At 62.2% G+C, this 18810-nt stretch overlaps 5 protein-coding genes across 5 annotated transcripts; 1 reads left to right on the top strand and 4 right to left on the bottom strand.

Annotated features, from left to right (window-relative positions):
* Nucleotides 1–875: 875 nt before the first annotated feature.
* On the bottom strand, nt 876–2794 carry VTJ83DRAFT_1755 (uncharacterized protein; the record flags this gene model as incomplete). The annotated part of the gene is made up of 3 exons (XM_071007949.1): nt 876–998; nt 1073–2120; nt 2202–2794. The coding sequence occupies 3 exons, from the start codon at nt 2792–2794 to the stop codon at nt 876–878; spliced, it is 1764 nt and encodes a 587-aa protein (XP_070868295.1).
* Nucleotides 2795–3655: 861 nt separating this feature from the next.
* VTJ83DRAFT_1754 (uncharacterized protein) lies at nt 3656–5110 on the top strand (the record flags this gene model as incomplete). Its single annotated transcript, XM_071007948.1, has 1 exon — nt 3656–5110. One exon carries the CDS (start codon nt 3656–3658, stop codon nt 5108–5110), a length of 1455 nt encoding a protein of 484 aa, XP_070868294.1.
* Nucleotides 5111–5634: 524 nt separating this feature from the next.
* Nucleotides 5635–6552, bottom strand: VTJ83DRAFT_1753 (uncharacterized protein; the record flags this gene model as incomplete). The annotated part of the gene is made up of 3 exons (XM_071007947.1): nt 5635–5973; nt 6036–6352; nt 6435–6552. 3 exons carry the CDS (start codon nt 6550–6552, stop codon nt 5635–5637), a joined length of 774 nt encoding a protein of 257 aa, XP_070868293.1.
* Nucleotides 6553–7649: 1097 nt separating this feature from the next.
* Nucleotides 7650–8360, bottom strand: VTJ83DRAFT_1752 (uncharacterized protein; the record flags this gene model as incomplete). Its single annotated transcript, XM_071007946.1, has 1 exon — nt 7650–8360. The coding sequence occupies one exon, from the start codon at nt 8358–8360 to the stop codon at nt 7650–7652; it is 711 nt and encodes a 236-aa protein (XP_070868292.1).
* A 4676-nt stretch (nt 8361–13036) lies between these two features.
* On the bottom strand, nt 13037–18267 carry VTJ83DRAFT_1751 (uncharacterized protein; the record flags this gene model as incomplete). Its single annotated transcript, XM_071007945.1, has 2 exons — nt 13037–18032; nt 18104–18267. 2 exons carry the CDS (start codon nt 18265–18267, stop codon nt 13037–13039), a joined length of 5160 nt encoding a protein of 1719 aa, XP_070868291.1.
* Nucleotides 18268–18810: the final 543 nt, after the last annotated feature.

The raw sequence follows: 18810 nt of genomic DNA, 5'->3' as shown, positions 1-18810 counted from the left end.
GGAGGGCGGTGGGGGGACGGAGGGGGAGGTGGAGCTGGAATGCCGAACGGGAAGGATGGGGCGGGCCCGGAGGACCCGACCGAGTTGTGATGACATCGCGGCGGTGCTGCTCGCTTGCGAAACCCTGTCCCTAAGGAGACAGGATCGGGCGCAATGGAGGAGGGGGGGTTGTGTTGGATGTGTGGTGATGTGCCGGGGGTCCTTGGTGGCGATGGAAGGCGATCAAGAGAGAAACGAAAAGACAAAAGTCACAAACGGTACCCTACGACAAGGGCGGGTGTGAAATACTCTTAAGCCGGCGTGTCCAACAGCACGGCAAACCCCAGAGTTCGTGTCGGTTACACACTGCTGTATCCGTCCAAGGAGTGCGGGGCGGACGACCGGAGCTGGAGACACCTGGCGAACTATCTCCCGGCCACGCAGCCCCGCGATGCTTTCGCCTGCGGAGAGGAAATGCTGGTTTACGGTACACCGCACAGCGGGCTCCTTGAGGACGACATGGCCTCGTCTGGTTGACAGTTCATCAACCCCTCGCGTATTCGCAGGTCACGAGGGTCACTACGTCAAGCTAGGGAAGCGAGGGTGCCTGACCAGCCGTGTAAATCCACTGGTGGACGGGGGGAGGGGAAGTGTCAGGGGCCTGTTTGCATGCTCATGCACCTCTATTCTGTACGTGGCCTGGGTATCCCAAAACAGACGCAAAGAATTCACTTGAGTCCCTTTCTCAGCCCTATGCGAATTCGCGTATGCAGCAGGCCGAAACGTAACCAACGAGCTTCTCCCTGGTTGTCCCAATGCCCGCCATGCATCCATCAATCATAACTCATCATCTCTTGGGTGGGTGCGAAACCGAAAACCTCCCTCGGCCGACCAACTCACATCCTAAAGACGCCAAACTTGGTCTTTCCCGGAGCCACCACGTTCCGGCCGCCCATGGCAGCGTTCAGAGCCAGGCCCAGGTACTGGCGGGTGTGCGCTGGGGGGATGACGCCGTCGTCCTACATACGTAGATCGAGCCGGGTCAGTCAAGATTTTCTTTTGAGCGGGAAAAACAAAGGAAACTCAAGCTCACCCATAACCTCGCCGAAGAAAACACGGCGTCGCTCTCCTTCTCGATCCTGTCCCTCAACCCCGTGTCGGACTTTTGCCCGACCGTCTCCATGACGCTGGCGAGCTGCTCCGCGCCCATGACGGCGATCTTGGCCGCGGGCCACATCCACAGGAACCGCGGCGAGTAGGCGCGGCCGCACATGCCGTAGTTGCCGGCGCCGTAGCTACCGCCGACGACCACGGTGAGCTTGGGCACGTCGGCGCACGCCACGGCCGTCACCAGCTTGGCGCCGTTCTTGGCGATACCCTCGCGCTCGGCGTCGCGGCCGACCATGAAGCCGCTGATGTTTTGGAGGAAGACGAGGGGGATGCCGCGCTGGGCGCACAGCTCGATGAAGTGGGCGCCCTTGAGGGCGGAGCTGCTGAAGAGGATGCCGTTGTTGGCGACGATGCCGACGCGGTGGCCGTAGATGTTGGCGAAGCCCGTGACGAGCGTGGTGCCGTAGTCGCGCTTGAACTCGGCAAAGGCGGAGCCGTCGACGATGCGCGCGATGACCTCGTGGATGGGGAGGGGCTTGCGGAGGTTGATCGGGGCGATGCCCATGAGCTCGGACGGGTCGTAGAGGGGCTCGGCGAAGGCCGGGGCCGCCGAGGGCGGTTCTTGGGTCGTCCGGGTGGGCCAGTTGAGGTTGCGGACGCAGCGGCGGGCGAGCACGAGGGCGTGGGCGTCGTCGACGGCCAGGTAGTCGGTCACGCCCGAGACGGACGAGTGCATGGCGCCGCCGCCGAGCTCTTCGGGGCTGACGACCTCGCCGGTGGCGGCCTTGACGAGCGGCGGGCCGGCGAGGAAGATGTGGCCCTGGTCTTTGACGATGATGCTCTCGTCGCTCATGGCCGGGACGTAGGCGCCGCCGGCGGTGCAGGGGCCCATGACGACGGCGATCTGGGGGATCCCCTCGGCCGACATGCGGGCTTGGTTGTAAAAGATGCGGCCAAAGTGCTCGCGGTCGGGGAAGACGTCGGATTGGTGCGGCAGGTTCGCGCCGCCCGAGTCGACCAGGTAGATGCAGCTGCTCTCATCATCAGCGACGGGATCGTCCATCGGGTCCATCGGCAGCGAACCCCGGCTGGAAACCGCCAGAACCACTCACGGGAGCTTGTTCTCCTGGGCCACGGCCTGGGCGCGCAGGTGCTTCTTGACGGTGATGGGGTAGTAGGTGCCACCCTTGACGGTGCTGTCGTTGGCGACGATCACGCACGTGACGCCCTCAACGACGCCGACGCCCGTGATGATGCCGCCGGCGGGCACGTCGGCCTCCGGGTACAGCTCGTGGCCGGCCAGGGGGGACAGCTCGAGGAAGGTCGTGCCCGGGTCGATGAGGGCGGTGACGCGGTCGCGGGGGAGCATCTTGCCGCGCGCGAGATGCTTTTCCCTGGCCTTGGGGGGGCCGCCTTGCTGGACGCGGCGCGTCAGCTCGTCGAGGCGAGCCATGGCCTCGCCCATGAGGCGGGCGTTCTCCTTGAACTCATCGGAGCTCGTGTCGACGGTGCTCTTGATGACCGAGACGGCGTCGGCATGGTGCGGGGCGTTGAAGGTGGCGACGGAGCGGGCGGCGGGAGTGCGGCCGAGGAGGAGCGAGGAGGAGGAGGCCGAGGAGCAACGAGGGCAGCGGGGCGTGGTTGGTTGACGGCCCAAGTGCCGCGACAGGCGCAGCATCTCGCGCGGCCGTGTCGAGAGCGGCATTGGGTCGATGGAGGAGGAGGAGGAGGAGGAGGAGGAGGAGGAGGAAGCGGAGGAGCCGAGGTCGAGGTGGACGAAGCGGTGGGCAGCAAGCTCAATCCGAAGCGGAGGAGGGAGACCAAGAGGTTAGGATGGCGGGTGTTGGACTGTGTCAAATGAAAGGTGGATGCGCAAAGTTTGCTCCCTCTCTGTCTCTTTCTCTTTCTTTGTGGTTTTTTTTCCTCACATGCATCACCAGGAACACAAGCTTCGAGGTCGGTATACTGAGATAGTGGAATAGCTGCCCGGATTGGATGAAGGTCGGTCGTAGCTCACTAGCTGGCCGTCCCCCGAAACCAACGAAACGAACGAAACGAAGCCCGCAAGCGAGCTCAGGGCCGAGGAAAGCCGGTGCCAGCCGCAGACCCCTGTCCAACCATGTCATAGCTCTTCCCCGCAGCTTGGACCGGGCCCTGGGGCCCAGCGCTGCGGCTCCCCTGTCTCCCGCGGGAAGATCCCCCTGCCACCCCTGCTAGGTACCTATCCACCCCCCCTCCTGCAACGGGCACATGGCCAGCAACGGGCGCAACGGATGCCCCGCCAACAGGGAATTGTCGGCTTAAAGGGCCTCGGTCTCAGGTCAAGGCCTGAGTACTAGGTAATGTGTAATACCTTGCCGTACCTTGCTATAGGGTCCCAAGACGGGCGCATCTGTCTTGCTGCCACCAACCCACCATCATCACCGCCCATTCAACGCCGCCCCTCAGAAATCTCTGCGAGATTGGGTACCCTCAGCCGGCCGTCGGGCGCGATTCTCCTCCTTTCGGTTGCTCTTTTGTACACACCACCGCATCATCAGAGCCCGTCCAGACAACGGGATTCGCAATGCCTAGCACAACGATAGTACCCCGGTTCGCCCTGTCCGGTGCGACCAGGGCGGCAGCGATGAGGACGACGACAACAGCGACGACGAGCACGACGGCAAGGTTCCGTTTCGCCCGAGGCATCGCCTATGCCGCCTCTCCGTCCCGGACAACCGCGACCCGGAGAGCCGAGCCGAGCGCCGCCGCATCGTCGCCAACCCCGGCCGCCCTCCTCTGCCGCCCCTCCCAACGCCGCCATGCCTCCTCCAAACACCCCAAGGGCTTCGTCCCGCCGACCCAGGCCGACCTGGCCGAGCTCCGCGAGCGCGTGCAAGAGTTTACGCGCCGCGAGCTCACCGAGGAGGTGGCGGCCGCCACCGACAAGAGCAACTCGTTCCCCGACGGCATGTGGCGCAAGCTCGGCGACGCCGGCCTGCTCGGCATCACGGCCGACGAGGACGTGGGCGGCCTGGGCATGGGCTACCAGGCGCACTGCGTCGTCATGGAGGAGCTCTCGCGCGCCAGCGGGTCCGTCGCCCTGAGCTACGCCGCGCACTCGCAGCTGTGCGTCAACCAGCTCCAGCTCAACGGCACCCCGGAGCAGAAGCAGAGGTTCCTGCCCGGCCTGATCGCCGGCGAGCGCGTCGGCGCGCTGGCCATGTCCGAGTCGGGCGCCGGCAGCGACGTGGTGTCGATGCGCACCACCGCCGCCGAGGTCCCCGGGGGCTACGTCCTGCGCGGCTCCAAGATGTGGATCACCAACGGCCCGGACGCCGACGTGGTCATCGTCTACGCCAAGACGCGCCCCGACGCCGGCAGCAAGGGCATCACGGCCTTCATCGTCGAGCCCAAGACGTCGCCCGGCTTCGCCTGCCTCCGCAAGCTTGACAAGATGGGCATGCGCGGCAGCAACACGGGCGAGCTCGCCTTTGACGATGTCTTTGTCCCGCGCGAAAACGTGCTTGGCCCCGTCGACGGCGGCGTGCGCGTGCTCATGGAGGGCCTCGACTTTGAGCGCCTCGTCCTGTCGGCCGGCCCGCTGGGCCTGATGCAGGCCGCCCTGGACGTCGCCCTCCCCTACGCCCACGCCCGGAAGCAGTTCGGCACCCCCGTGGCGCAGTTCCAGCTCGTGCAGGGCCGGCTGGCCGACATGTACACCAAGCTGCAGGCGTCGCGGGCCTTCACGTACGCGACCGCCAGGGCCGTGGACGAGGGCGCCACGGCCGGCGCCGGCGGCGCCGGGTCGAGCCTGTCGCGCGACTGCGCCGGCGCCATCCTCTACGCGGCCGAGAGGGCGACCGAGTGCGCGCTGGACGCCATCCAGATCCTCGGCGGCATGGGGTACACCGAGGATATGCCCGCCTCGCGCATCCTGAGGGATGCCAAGCTGTACGAGATTGGCGCGGGCACGAGCGAGGTCAGGAGGATGGTGATTGGAAGGTCGTTCAACAAGGAGTATGCGCACCTGTCGGCGTAGACAGAAGGGAGGATAGAGAGGGAAGGATAGATTGGGTCTACTTGGGTGGTTGGAGTTGGGCAGCGGATATACGGACATTGAGCAAGCACTACTTGGAACCCGAGTTGTGACATCTTTGATCATGGGCACCCGTGGAAGAGAGCGATGAATTTTGCGGCCTGTTCGTTCCTCTTTTTTTTCTTTTTTTCTTTTTTCTTTTTTTTTTTTGCGCCCCACCTCACAAATAGAAAACAGAGTAAGACGTGTGTCCAACTCAAACCCGATGGTTGAATTTTTTTTTTTTTTGGATTTATTGTACTTTTGCTTTATTTTCTTTTGTTTACCGGCTGCAAACTGTCGGGTTACACTTCTACACTTGAACTACAGCCTCGCCGCACCAGGCTCCGTACTTCACTTAGGTCAGCCTCCGCTCCCTTGTATCTTTTTCTTTTCAAACAAATCCACCACGAGCGGAGGAGACCAGCCCCGTACCGTCCCTGAATGGACAAGAGCAAAACGTCAAATCGACATCAGGGCATAGAAACTCACGCCCAGTTCTTGGCAAAGAAGTCCAACACCACCTTGTACCCCCTCGCGTACTCCTCCTTCACTCGAGGATCCGACAGGTCGGCGCGAGCCGCCATCCAGCCGTGGATCTGGTCGGTAAACGTCTCAACGTGCTTGGCCGGCGCATTCTTCAGGTTGGCCTCGAACTTGGCCACCGTCTCGGCGGGCTCCTCCTTGGAGGCCAGAAGAATGAGAGGCACGCGGATGCCCTCGGCTTCCGAAGGGTCAACCATGGCCGGGTGGATCTCGGCGCCGACGGCGAAGGGGTTGGTGTCGCGAGAGGTGGTGAGGGCAACAACCTTGCCACCCCAGCAGTACTTAAAAAAAAAAAGGTTAGCCAGGAGGCTGTGTATCTTGTCCGGGAGAGGGAAGGACCTACACCCAGGAGACCCCACGACTTGATCTCGGGGTGCTGCGCCTTGAGCTTCTCGACGAAGCCGGGAAGGGCATCGGCCACGCCACCGGGAGGGTTCTTGACGAAGAAGGCGCCCAGGCTCTTTTGCTGCTCGGGAGTCTTGGGCGGGTACAGCTCAATGGGGCACGGCTCGCCCTTGAACCAGTCCGGGATGAAGACCTGGTACTTTTGCGCGTGGCTGGTGGCCAGGATGTCGGCACCCTGGACGGTCTGGTCGAAGTAGCCGAAGATGTCGTAGATGACGACAAGGCCCTTGGTGGCATCAGAAGGGCCGGTGTGGTCTGCAAAGATAGGGGTCAGGCATCGTGAGATGGTGAGCGGAGGGGCCATGAAAAAAGAAATTAAGGAAGAGAGGGTCCGTACATGTCTTCAGGCCGTCGTACTCCTTGTAGGTGCCCTTCGGCTGGTAGCCCGACGACACGACAGGCGGGATGTTGCAGCAGGCCGCATTGTGACCGTGGGTCGCTGGCATGGTCGACATGGTGGCAATTGGGGGATGGAGAGTCGTGGGCAGAGAGCCGATGGTGGTTGGGCGGCGCTGGGAAGAGGGCGCGGAGAAATTTGCGATGCTGGAGAGAGGACGGGAGTGAGCAGCGGGCCGGAACGAGGATGACGGTGGGGAGAGGAGTGAGAGCGCGGGCACGGGTGCGAGTGCGGGGTGGGCAGTCGTCCTGGTGGCAGCACGACAAAGCTGGTTCACCGAGGGCATACCTGGCCTGAATTGGGGTTGGGGGGAAGGGTGAGGTAGGTACCTAAAGGTCGTGGTGATGATGGTGATGGTGGTGGTGGTGGTGGTTGTTGGAGGAAGAGGAGGCGACGTTGAAGAAAAGCGGCTGAAATCCTCAAGACAGGAAAGCCGAGGATCTGAATGGATTGTCGCTGCCGTGCTGCCCTGATCAGGGGGTTTCCCGTCTTGCTATCTACACAATACAAGAAGATTCCATGGCAGCTCCCACTTCCATTCCCGCCCGGCAGCTGCCCACGGCTCAATGGCAGCCGGACCCCCCGAAAAAATGCGGGGTAACTTGGCTGCCCGTGTGTGAGCTCCCCTGGATAGCGAGCTTTTGCTTGTCTGATGTCATGGACCGATGCCCCGCCTGGGGTGTGATGTTACCAAGAAACCCAATACCGTTACATTCCATACCTCATACCAACGAAAGGTAGTGGCAGTCATACCTCATACCAACGAAAGGTAGTGGCAGTGTTATCTGAAACTTACCGTGAGGAGCTTCCCTTCTTCCCCCCACTTTTCTTCACCTACCTGAGGTGTTTCCATCCCATCCAACATTGGATCTGGTAAGAGTATAGTACATAAAACAACAAAGAACTAGTCATGAGAGATGCCATGAGGAGTCTTGAGACACTTTTTTGTTGGCAACAAACGAGACCGGAACACCGCGACAGCCGTCGTCCATCTTCCATCTTGTACCCATCATGAGCCTGCCTCCCCTTCCCCCCCTCCCAAAACCTAGAAAGGAAGAACAAAACCAAAAAGAAAAAAAGAAAAAAAAAAGGAAAAAAAGTTGGACCAAGGGACGTCCTGAACCACCCAAACATAAACAAACAATGCATACCAAGCTACTGCACCAGCTGACCGATCCCTTCGACTACCCTCATGTTCATGTCCCGCAGGGGACCATGGCTGCTGCTGCTGCTACCCCCGTCACCGATGGTCAAGCCCGACTTGCGAATATCGTCCACGGTCCGCTGCACCGTCTGCACCTCGGCGGCGAACCGCAGGGTCGTGGCCACCTCGGAGAGCGGGATCCACTTCGCATCCAGCTTCTCCCACTCCTCCTGCGTCCCCTGGTCCGGCTTGTCGGTGCAGCTCGCCGTCGCCGCAAAAAAGTAGACGACCTTGAGGGCCTCGGTCTCGGACTGGGGGTCCGGGTACAGGACCGCCCCGACGAACTCGTGGCTCGGGTGGCCCGTGCTGATGTTGGGCGGCTTCTGGGTCGCGTCGGCCCGCGTGTCCTTGGGGGGCGTGGCCCGCGTGGCGATGTCGAGCCTCAGGGGCTGCACCCGGAGGCCCGTCTCCTCATAGGTCTCGCGCAGCGCCGCCTCGAGCATCCCCTCGTTCATGTTTCGCCGGCCCTTGGGGAGCTGGTAGAGCTTGAGCCGGCTGTTCCAGATGACGAGCAGCTTGGCGGCGCGGAGGTCGATGGTGACGGTGCCGCAGGACATGCCCAGGGCCGCCGCCGGCCGGAAGCTCATGCTCTTGTCGACCTCGTCGAGCCAGAGCCGGAGCTCCGACTCGTCGCACCCGGCAGAGGGTTCCTTTTGGGTCATGCTGCGTATGGGTAGGGATACGGTCGGTCGGCGGACGGTCGGTCGGCAGACGGGCGGTTCGGGAAGCGGATCGCGGGCGGTGCGAGTGTAGACATTGACAGCAACGCTGGCCGAAGTGATCAGGACACGAATCGGCGATGATGGAACAAGACGCTACCAGTCCCCAACCGTGCTGGGAGGGAAAAGCCCACGATCCGAGAGCCCATGATTCCTTTATACAAAACCGCAGGGCGGTTGCGACATAGAGATCCCTCGTGCAGAGGCCGTCGGCAGGGACCACCCCCCGCCGCCGAAAAGAGACACTTTTTTGTCGCTGACCTCCCTCACGGGGTTGCAGCGTTGCGACGGCGTGACCAATCACGGCGGCAGCAGTAATAAGTTCCAGGCTCGTCTTCGGTGGTGTGTGGCCCCAAGGGACCGGTGAAGGATAGCGAGCAAGGGATGCACCGAGGACATGCAGCAGAGCAGCCACCGCGGCGGGACAAGTCATGCAGTCTCCGAGATCCCCGTCATCGGGGTGTAACATACCAACGCCCCAAACCCCCGGGCCTGGCTGTCGGGTAGTCTACCCCCCCCCCCCCCCCCCCCCCCTCTCCCTCCCAACCGTGCCTCGTATGTCCGCAGTAAGCACATAGGTGCACCGTACATACATACATAGGAGGTACATACATGCATACATACATGCATACATACATGCATACATAGGTACATACACACATACATATACGCTCTGCGCAGAGATCCCCGATCAGCAGGCCCTCGCAGGATGCGACCCGCCCGACTGAAGATTTCCTGTCTGGGGACGACAGAAGGACGGGCAGCGCCGCATCGCTGCCGCAGGAGCATCAGCTTGTCTCGAGCCGGTTGTCCTGCTCTCCCATGGTCTCGTGTCCGCCAAGGAACACCGTGCTGCAGGTCAAACCACCTAGGTCATGCGGGTCGGGAGTTGTACGTATTCTCCCGCCGGGTGTGATTTGCCAGGCGGCTCTACCAGCCAACAAGTCCATCTCTTGCTGGCGCTAATCGACCTTTCTGCCGTCACATCCACCCCGGCGATGCAAGCCGATGCGATCGGTGCGCTCCCGAGAAACCTGATGAGGCGCGCCGATGCGAGCCCACCCCCCCCCCCCCCCCCCCAAACGTTATATTATACAGAGGATAGCGAGACATGAACTTTTGTTATTCACACTCCATCGTATGACTTTGGATGGCTCATGAAACAATTTTACCAAGCACGGCAGTTCCAACCGACTTGATCGCAGACGCCATCGACCGCTCCATCGCCAAAGTCTGCGCCACTTCAGCCATGCCAGCATGCCAGCATCTGTGGCTTGCGATTTGCCTCGCCCATTCCTCCCCCATGTCTGCATGGCCGTTGCCTCACTAGCCACCAAGCTGCCTTCGCTTGGTGTGATACAGCAGTCGGCTGCCAGGTACAGCACATCGGAGGTTGCTATGTAGCAACCACAGATCTATGTACATACATGGCACCGCGGGTCGGCAGGGTCGGTTTTCTGAAGCCGGACACCCGATGCACCACACGCGAAAGTCAACTGAGGGGGATGTTGCTGAGAACCGGACCAGGCCGAACCGCCCACGACACAGCCGCGCAACAAACCTCCAGGAATATGGCATGCATGGTGTGAGGTACCTACTGCGTATAGTATGCTGTGTAGGCGCACTTCCCAGGCGCTCTAGGTTGAGCTCGGCCGACCAACCAGCTTGGGTCGGCATCTTCCGAACGCCCCGCCGTCAATACCTGCCGAGACCCCATCGCTTGTCACCTGCATCATCACCTGCAGGCTGTGGAGGGCTATTGGGGGTTGTGGTGGTGTGGCGTACAAGGGGGAGGGGCAGGTGGGGGAGGGCCAGAGACCTGCATACTAGTATTCCCCAAAAGAAAAAAAAACCGTGAACCGGACCTGACGAGGCCAGGCCAGAGGAGAGAACGAGACCCAACCTCTACACAGTGCTTGTACGGCTCGGATACCGATGTGGGGATCCGAACCCACTTTCCGCCCTACCCATACGGCCGGTGCCAGTGAGAGCGCTCTCCAACGTACCCAGGCAATGGAACAGTGTTCCAGCTGCGCGCCGGACCCGCTCCGTGGGCGATGCTCCCCCCCCGGCTGCCGCACCCGGTGGCTTACACGACTTGGAGGGAGCCTCACCGGTCGGTTGGCCGGTGAGCTTCTGAAAGGGTCGACCCTCTTTTAGGCCGATGGCTGATGGCTACAGGACTCACCTTAGACACAGCACAACCCAAGAGCAAGGGCGCGTTAGCATGGGGCCCCGGATCCGGGCCCCACCGCTCTCCCGATGAGGCCCGGCCCCGGCATGGGATCCGAGCAAAAGCTCCGACGTGGTTTCACCTCTCTATAGTAGAAGGTGGCTGTTGGGTTGGTGGAAATTGTGAGCAACGTGTGACTTTGCCTCGAGCTCGCTGGGATGCTGGAATATCCCATGAACTGACTTGCCTGGCACTTGACACTTTTCTTTTTTTTTTTTTTTTTTTTTTTTTTTTTTTTTTTTTTGTTGTCAGCCCCCGGAGGAGAGAGAGGAGGGGGGGGGAGGGGCGCCAATGCAAAAATCCCCCCCTTCGACCTCCAGCTTGTCCAGCCGAAAGGCCTCTCTCTCCCTCCACCCTCTGCCGACCTGGCTTCGCACATTTCAAACTGCTCGTCGGCCCAAACCGGCAATCAACTCTCACCAGCCCAGCCATGGAACGGCGTCGGGACGATTCCCTTTTTGGTTGACCAAGACTGTCACCCGCCCCACCATGCTCTCTCGCAGATTTGCAAATGCATGCTACAAGGTTTCGGGCTTCGTCAACGAACAAGCTCGTCCCAACCCGTCTTGCCCAGCCCAGCCAGACGCAATGTTGCCGCTGGGATGGGGGGGGGGGGGGGGAAGGAGGCATGGGTTTTTGTTTCTTTTCCCGGAGCACGGCCCGCTCGCCTAGTGCCGTGGACTTTCGACGCCATCCCGATGCTCTTCGCTACGGGGGGCTGACGGAGCCTGGTGTGGGACGACAAACAAGACGATTATGGCTCCCAGGAATGATGGCTTCCCACACCGGTAGCGGCATGGCCCCAGCGGAGGAACCCCGGGGCATCACGATCACCATCTTCATCCTCCTCCTCATCTGCCGAGCCGGCCATCGGTGGCGGATCGGCCGGCCGGAACGCATGCCAAGGTAGCATACATGCAACTATAATAGTCCTATACATAGGCCCTGAGGATGTGGCCGCATGGCCCTGCAAGGTCATGCCCAGAGGTGGCGTTCAGCCTTGGCGCCAGCCTTGCAGGTGACCTAACTACTGTGTACATTATTACCCTTTAGCGAGCCAGGACGCTGACCAAGGCGAACCTGTGTGTCGCGCGAGGCAGCCCGGCACGCCAGGCGAGTTCCGCCATCACCGCAGAAAAAAAACCCAAAATGTTCACGCCAACGTCGTAACCAGAGGCCAACTCATATCCTTCCTTCTCTTCGATTGACCGGCGTGGGTGGGGGGATTTCTATTCACCTCGACGGGGATACGAATCAGCCGAGCAGGCGGCGTTCAGCTACTGCGTATGTACGCAGTAGGCCGGTGTCGCATTACGAGGGGAAGAGTATGGGAACAACGAGGCGGTCGTCACTTTTCCCTCATGGGTACTGAACATTTTGTTTTGTCTTCAAAGATGGAGAAGGAGACTCGCCAGTCAGTGTCAACACCAGCGATGAAGCCAGTCTCTTCCCCCCCCCAATCTTCCTTTCCTTTCCGGCTCGTCCCCGGCGAAAGAAGGGGGGGGGGGGGGGGGATCTGCAATGAACGACCCCAGACAGTGACATGACATTGCAGAAAGACGGTCTCCCCCAGAGGTTGCACTATGTATATATGTATGCATGTCTGCACACAGTATGTATGTACTCAGCATAACCCGCCTACCGGCACACCCCCCACGATAATGCACAAAACAGAGCTAGCGATCAGCCTTCTTCCTCCCTGTCCCCACAGGATCTACGCTACGGTTGCACAAAGAAAGCTTGGTGCCTCGGGGTGAAGAGCATCCAAAACCGGCTGCCTCACGGTGGCGATCCGTGATCCGTGATCCGTAAGAGTTCAGCTACCATGGTGTGTGTTCCTTTGGCAAAGAAAGGTCTTTGGCGTTCAGGGACTCCCCCTTCCTAGACCTTGGAGACCCTGGGACCTGAGACCTGAGGTGCCCGCCATGATGTTCCTTCTATGCATCCATCAGGCCACCATCCATCCCTCGGGACCGAGCGTGCGCAAGCAACCGCCGAATCATAGTCGGCAAAGGAGCGATCGCAGCACCCGGTCCAACCAGAGAGAAACATTTCCGAGATGTGATATCGTGGTGACGGTCGCGATGCCATGCCATGCCATGCCATGCGGATGTGATGGCTCAGGTTCGATGATGCTCAAAGGCAGGTCTACCGTGTATGTACCTGTCCACGATGGAACCCCATCTACCATAACTATACATCACAACCGTAGCGGCACAGACATTACACACTATGTACCTTGATGTGCGGCTTCGACAGGTGGGGAGATAGATGCCTACATACGCAGCAGGGAGACATTGGACCCCCACCCAAACCACACGCACACATATGTCTACAAGTAGCTACACGCTCCATCCAACGCCTTCTCAGTTGGTATGCAACCTCATCACCCACTACCCCCGCTCCCCAGTGAACCCCCTGACCCCCCTGACCCCAATCCCGAAGAACCCAAAGACCCCTTGCTCCAGACCCCTCCAAACGTCCCGCCTGATTTCCTCCTCACCAACCCCGGCCTCCCCCCGCCGCCGCCGCCACCACCACCACCACCCACCGCCGCAGCCGCAGCATCCTCCAGCTGCCTCCTAAGCTTCTTCCCCAAGCTCAACTGCGCCATCGACACGGGTTCCTCCCCGCGCGGCGGAGGTTTGACCCCTGCCAGGAGCAGGCTGCTCGTACTCGTAGCGCTCGCATCGGCGACGCTGGTGATGGTTACTGACGGGATCGATACATGTCCGGGCTGGGCGGCGGCGTTGCCGCTGCTGCTGCCGCTGTTGTTGGCGGTGCCGGGGCCGTGCCGATGTGGCGTGGGATCCGTTATGCTTGTTGGGTCGTGGCTGCTGTGGCGGTGATGACCCCGGGCATGGCTGGGCCTGGTGGATTCAGAGACCGTGGCGGTCATGTTAGCGGCATCGTCGAGCTCGTGTCCACGCCGACGCCCGTGACGAGAGTTGCCATTGCCGCTGCCGCTGGTTCCGCTGAGGCCTCCGGGCTTGGCCGCCTCGAAACCATGGCTGTCCGTGGCGGCCCCAAACCGGGCTGGGAGTTGCGTGGCTGCTCGAGAAAAAGCAGAGGGTTTGACCAGCTTGGCCGTGCGGAAGAGGTGGAACTCGGCGGTGTCCGCCGGGGCAGACTTGCGGCGGGAGCGAGCCGACATGGCCGACCTAGCAGAGCTGCCGTCTTTGTGGTTCTGATCACGCGAGACGGCGGATGCCAGCTGGGTCCCACCGGCCTCTCGTTCGCGGTCTCTCTCCTCCGCTGCGTGCTCCTCGGCCAGCTGAACCGCGGCACGCAGCCCCGCCCAGCTCCCCGCCGTGTCAGAGCCCGCCTCGTCAATGCACCGACATGCGTGACCTGCGATGCACTCGGTGCCGCCCATGGCGTGCCAGTCCTCCAGGCAAGCCTCGTGCGCAACGCACCCGCACGCGAGGCAGGGGGTGTACAAGCCTACGACGGGCTCCCAGCAGTAGACGCACTGCAACGTCATCTGCGGGATGGGGTCGCTGAACAGGCCGTCGGCGGTACAGCGGTGGCAGACGCCGAGCGCGCTGTTGAAAGGCGACGGGCGCGCGGTGCCTTGCCGGTCGTGATGGGTTTGGCTTGGATGGAAGAAGGCAGCCGAGGGCAGGCGCGGCGGATGCGACTTGTGGAGGTACTGGACCGGCTCGAGCGGGACGCCGGGGTGGAAACGGCAGAAGCCTGTGACGTCGAGACCGGGGGATGAGGTGAGCATGTCTTGGAGGAGCGAGCGTCGGTCAACAAAAGGCGAGGTTGGCGAGGCGGCACCCGCGGGATAGAAGTGCGGGTTGTTGGAGGCGATGAGGTCTGGGTGCTCGATGTCGACAGAGGCGCTGCGAGGAGCAAGCCCCTCCTCTTTGAGGACATCAAACTTCATAATCTCCAAGCGCGACAGCGGCTGGCCCCACATCTGGAGCATTTCGGCGTAGGCGTAGCGGTAGTTGGAGCAGAGATGGGAACGGCTGCGGTCGATCAAAGGAGTCGACATCCACCCGTCATCGTCAAACTCGCCTTGGTTTTCGAGCGAGAACGAAACGTCGATGGGAACCGACATCAAGAGGTCGTCCACCGCGGCTTGCTCGTCCGACAGCGAGGTCCGCGCCGTGTCGGGGGTGTTCGGAACCGCCACGGACGTGCTCGAGCCGCGGACGCCGAGATTGTTCGTGGCGAGGCTGCTGAGCATGGTCTCGGCCGGGCTCGGCCGCTTGCGGATGGAATCCGGCGGCGACCCGGACACGATGCCCGCGAGAGCGCGAGGCAGAGAAGCGGCGATGGCCGCCGTGGCGGCGGCGACGGTGGAGTTGGAGCGTTGAAAGAGCCTGTTGCTCGGCGATGTCGACAAGCTTTGGTTGGCCCCGGAGTCCCTGAGGTGCTCTCGGCCCGGGTTGGGCGGCGTCTCCCCGCACGAGTACGAGTGAGGATGAGACCGAGCCTCGGCGGAGCCCGCAATCTCGTCGGCGCTCGGAGGATCCGAGTACATGGCGGGCGTGTTGGCCGTCCTGGGCGTCGTGATGGCCGAGCTGGGCTGGCTCTTGTGGTTCTTGCCCCAGAGCGCCGGGTCGGTCGGGAAGTACTCGAGCGAGAACGACGGCGCCTTCATGGGCAGCGGCGTTTTGGGCTGCGGGAGGTGCGAGGCCGCGAGAGCGGTCCCCTCCTTGATCGAGTAGTCTCCAAAGATGCACGCCAGCATGGCAAGCATCTGGACGTCGGCAACCTTCTCAAAGTAGTCAAAGAGGTCGTTGATCATGCCCCGCGCCAAAGGGTGCAGACCCCACCGGACGCGACCGGCGAGGTTGGGCTGTTCGCCTCCCTGCACCCGGGACGCCGCGTCTCTGGCGATGACCAGGACCGGCTGCCCGCTGCTGTGGAGATCGTGGATCTCGAGCGGTATGTCGCGGCGGAGGAGGAGCGAGGCGTACCTCCACACGTGCGCGAGCTCCAGGCATCCGTACCTCTCCGCCACGGCCGCGTTGTGATTGCACACGTCCGCGCCGTCGCCAAAGATGGCGTACTCCTGGGCGAACTGCTTCTTGGACGGCAGCAGGTCCGTCAGGTTGTGGATCGAAATGACGTTCTTGGGCTTCCCCGGCCTCCTGCGGCTCGTACCGGTGCCCGTGCCGGTGCCCGCGCCGGTGCCCCCGCCGCTGGAGCGCACCGAGTCGTTGGTGCTCCACGTCTTGCGGAAGCGGCGTGCCGGCTGATACCACATGCTGAGCTTGTGCACCGTGGTCGGCTCCGAGTCGGTCGACGTGGCCGAGTCGCTAGCATCGGACGCGTCGGATTGATCCTCCGTCGCCGACGCCTCGTCGTGAAACCGATGCTTGGGAGGCGGGGAGTCGTGGGAGAGACGGCCGAACCCGGCAAACGTCGGCTCCCCTTTGGGCTTCTCCTTGTGCGTCTCTGGATGCGGCAGCATAAAGAGAGCCCTCGCCTTTTCTTCCTTGGTCGGGAAGAAGCAGACCAGGCGGCCGTCGTTGGAGAAACGGGCCCCGCAGAACATGGGCAGCGGGGTGACGGCCTGGCGCTGGGTGGGGGCCAGGGTCGCCGAGGGGTCGAGCTCGGTGCTGGCGCTGAGCTCCTGCGACATGGACGCCGAGCCGCCGGCCGGCATGTCGTTTTCGTCCTCTTCGCTCGAGCTCTCGTCGCCAAGGCCGCCCATGTCGTCGTCGAGGTCCCGGACGTTGTTGAAAAAGGCGGTGCTCTCTTGGAGGTCGACCTCGCCGAGCAGGAAGCTGAAGGCGGTGTAGAGGCAGTTCTTCTCGCGCTGCAGGAAGCGGTTGGCCAGCTCCTCCAGCTCCGTCTCGAGCTTCTGATGCGTCTCGTCGGGCATGAAGGACGACTTTTCGACAAAGAACCTCGGCGCCTTGCTCTTGGGGTACTTGCGGGGAATGTCGACGCGGACCTTGATGAAAATGGTCTCGCCGTTGACGCCCCAGGGGCCTTTTAGGGAGGCGTTGAGCGTAAGCGAGTCCATGTCGATGTTTTCCCACTTGACGTTGGGGAGCTGCGTGGTGATGCGCACAAACTCGTCCTGGATGGACTCGGGCTGCTCGCCCCAGTTGCTGTCGTAGCCGGGGCCGAACAGGCTCGAGTCCTCTCCGCCCGTCTGGCCGGACGCTTCGGTATTGGACTTCCTCTTGGACATGGTGATGCCCTTCATCCAGCCGATCTGGAGCCGCGTCTTGTCGACCGGCTTGCCCGTGTCGGTCCTCGCCTTCATCGAGGTGGACCGCCACGTCGGCACCGAGCGGCGGATGGTCGCGTTGATGCCGATGCTGAGCGCGCTCTGGCGAGGCTGGCCGCCGCCGCCGGGGCGGTCGCTCATGGTAGGGGTCCGGCGGTCGCGGTGGGCGGCATCGTCCACGGTGCGGAACGTCTTGTACAGCGCGCCTTTCCGGGTGAGGATGAGGTTCTTCAGAAGCGGTTTCCCCCGGTAGTGGCCTACGGACTCGAGAATGCCGTCGTCGACCTTGTGGAGGCGCAGCTCGTTATCTTCGCCCCACGAGACCAGCTGGAACTCGCGGTCGTCGATGTTGTCGCTGGACACGCCGCCGCGGCTCCTCCACAGGAACTCCCTGGCCTTGTGGCTGTCGTGTCCCGGAAACACGGTCACGGGCACCACCTTTCCGTCCACGGGGTCTTCGGAGCCAAGCTGCTGATCGTAGAGATAGAGCTTTCCCGGCTCCGTCTGGGGCATGGCGAGAAGCCCGCGGCCGAAGGGCGTGTGCCGGGCCCTCCACACCGGGAAATCGGTCCGGATGACGCGCTGCGGCGTGTCGCAGTCCTTGCTGTAATCCCAAAACTTGATGCTCTTGTCCAGGGAGCATGTGACGATGCACGTCGAGTTGGTGCGATTCCAGTCGATGCCGTAGATCTTGGACGTGTGGGCGTCGATGGTCCTGAGCGGCTCGGCGGCCCGGCGCACGTCCCAAATGTGCAGCCAGCGGTCGTGGGCCGATGCGATGACGAAGCTGTCTTGGCGGTTGTACTTGACCTGGGTGGCGCCGGCAAACCAGTCGCAGAAGGCGAGCGCCGGTTGGCGCGGGCGCCGGAGGTCCCAGCAGTAGACGTAGCCGTCGACGGCGCAAGTGGCCAGGAGGTCGGCGTGGTGGGCGGAGAAATTGATGTCGGTGATGGCGCGGCTGTGGCCCTGGAGGGAGTGCTCGATGGCGCCCGAGGCCGAGTCTTCGCGCTTGTTGAGGTTCCACACGAGACAGCGGTGGTTGGCGGTGGAGGCGACCCAGTAGTCGCGGATGGCAAACGGGGACCACTGCACATCGACGACGAGCCATGGGAGACCGTGGCTGCTCAACCTCCGTGGAGGGCTCCAGGGAGCGTCGAGGTCGATGATGGCGAGACCCTCGGGGCTGGGAAAGCGTTAGGAAAGATGACGGCGAGCGGACGGATTCACAGGGAGGGAGGGCATTGTGCCTCTCACGATGCTAGAGCAACATCTCGGCCCGAGGGAGAGATGGTGGCAGATCCGACGAGGCCATCGACATGGATGGTGACGTCGTTATCAAAGGTCTCGCTCTCAAAGGCCGACCTTATCGTCTTGGGCTTCTTCGGAGGGTCCAAGATGCGGAGGAATGATCGTGACATGGCGGGCAGCGGTCCAGGTCGGAGACCATGATTAGACGGATGGTTGTCGGGGTTGCCTGTAATGAGGAGCTGAAGAATTGGATGGTGGTGGCGGTGATGGTGGTGGTGGTGAGTAAGATCGACAGCTCCGAGCTGGAGCTCACGTGCTGACCATCAAGACCTGTCCTGCCATGAACGATGAACGCGTCCCGTGGTTGCACGGCGGAGAGGGACGGACGGCCGTCGGGTGGATGAGAGATGGGGTTGAGGCTCGTTGAAGAATGCAATTACATGGCATGTCTTTGGCAAAGCGTGGTGGTGGTGGCAAGGCTGCCTCTTTGGATCCGCGGTCCAGGTTCCGGGCCGTCTTGGAACCAAAAGGTAAAACGTCCCGTTTCTCGACGTTGGAAGTTGTGGAGCTCGGCTTGGAATTCCCGTTGAAGTGTGGGGCCCGGATGGTGGTTGCTGCGTGTGGGGCTCCCGTGGGTCTCCGATCAGGTCAGTGGAGGTCGCCCGCGGCATCTTCCGAAACGGGCCTGGCGCGCGACCAGGCGCAATCGTGTG

This window comes from Remersonia thermophila, chromosome 2, assembly GCF_042764415.1.
Source record: "Remersonia thermophila strain ATCC 22073 chromosome 2, whole genome shotgun sequence".
Classification (NCBI taxonomy): domain Eukaryota; kingdom Fungi; phylum Ascomycota; class Sordariomycetes; order Sordariales; family Chaetomiaceae; genus Remersonia; species Remersonia thermophila.
This window is presented reverse-complemented; position numbering and strand designations above follow the sequence as displayed.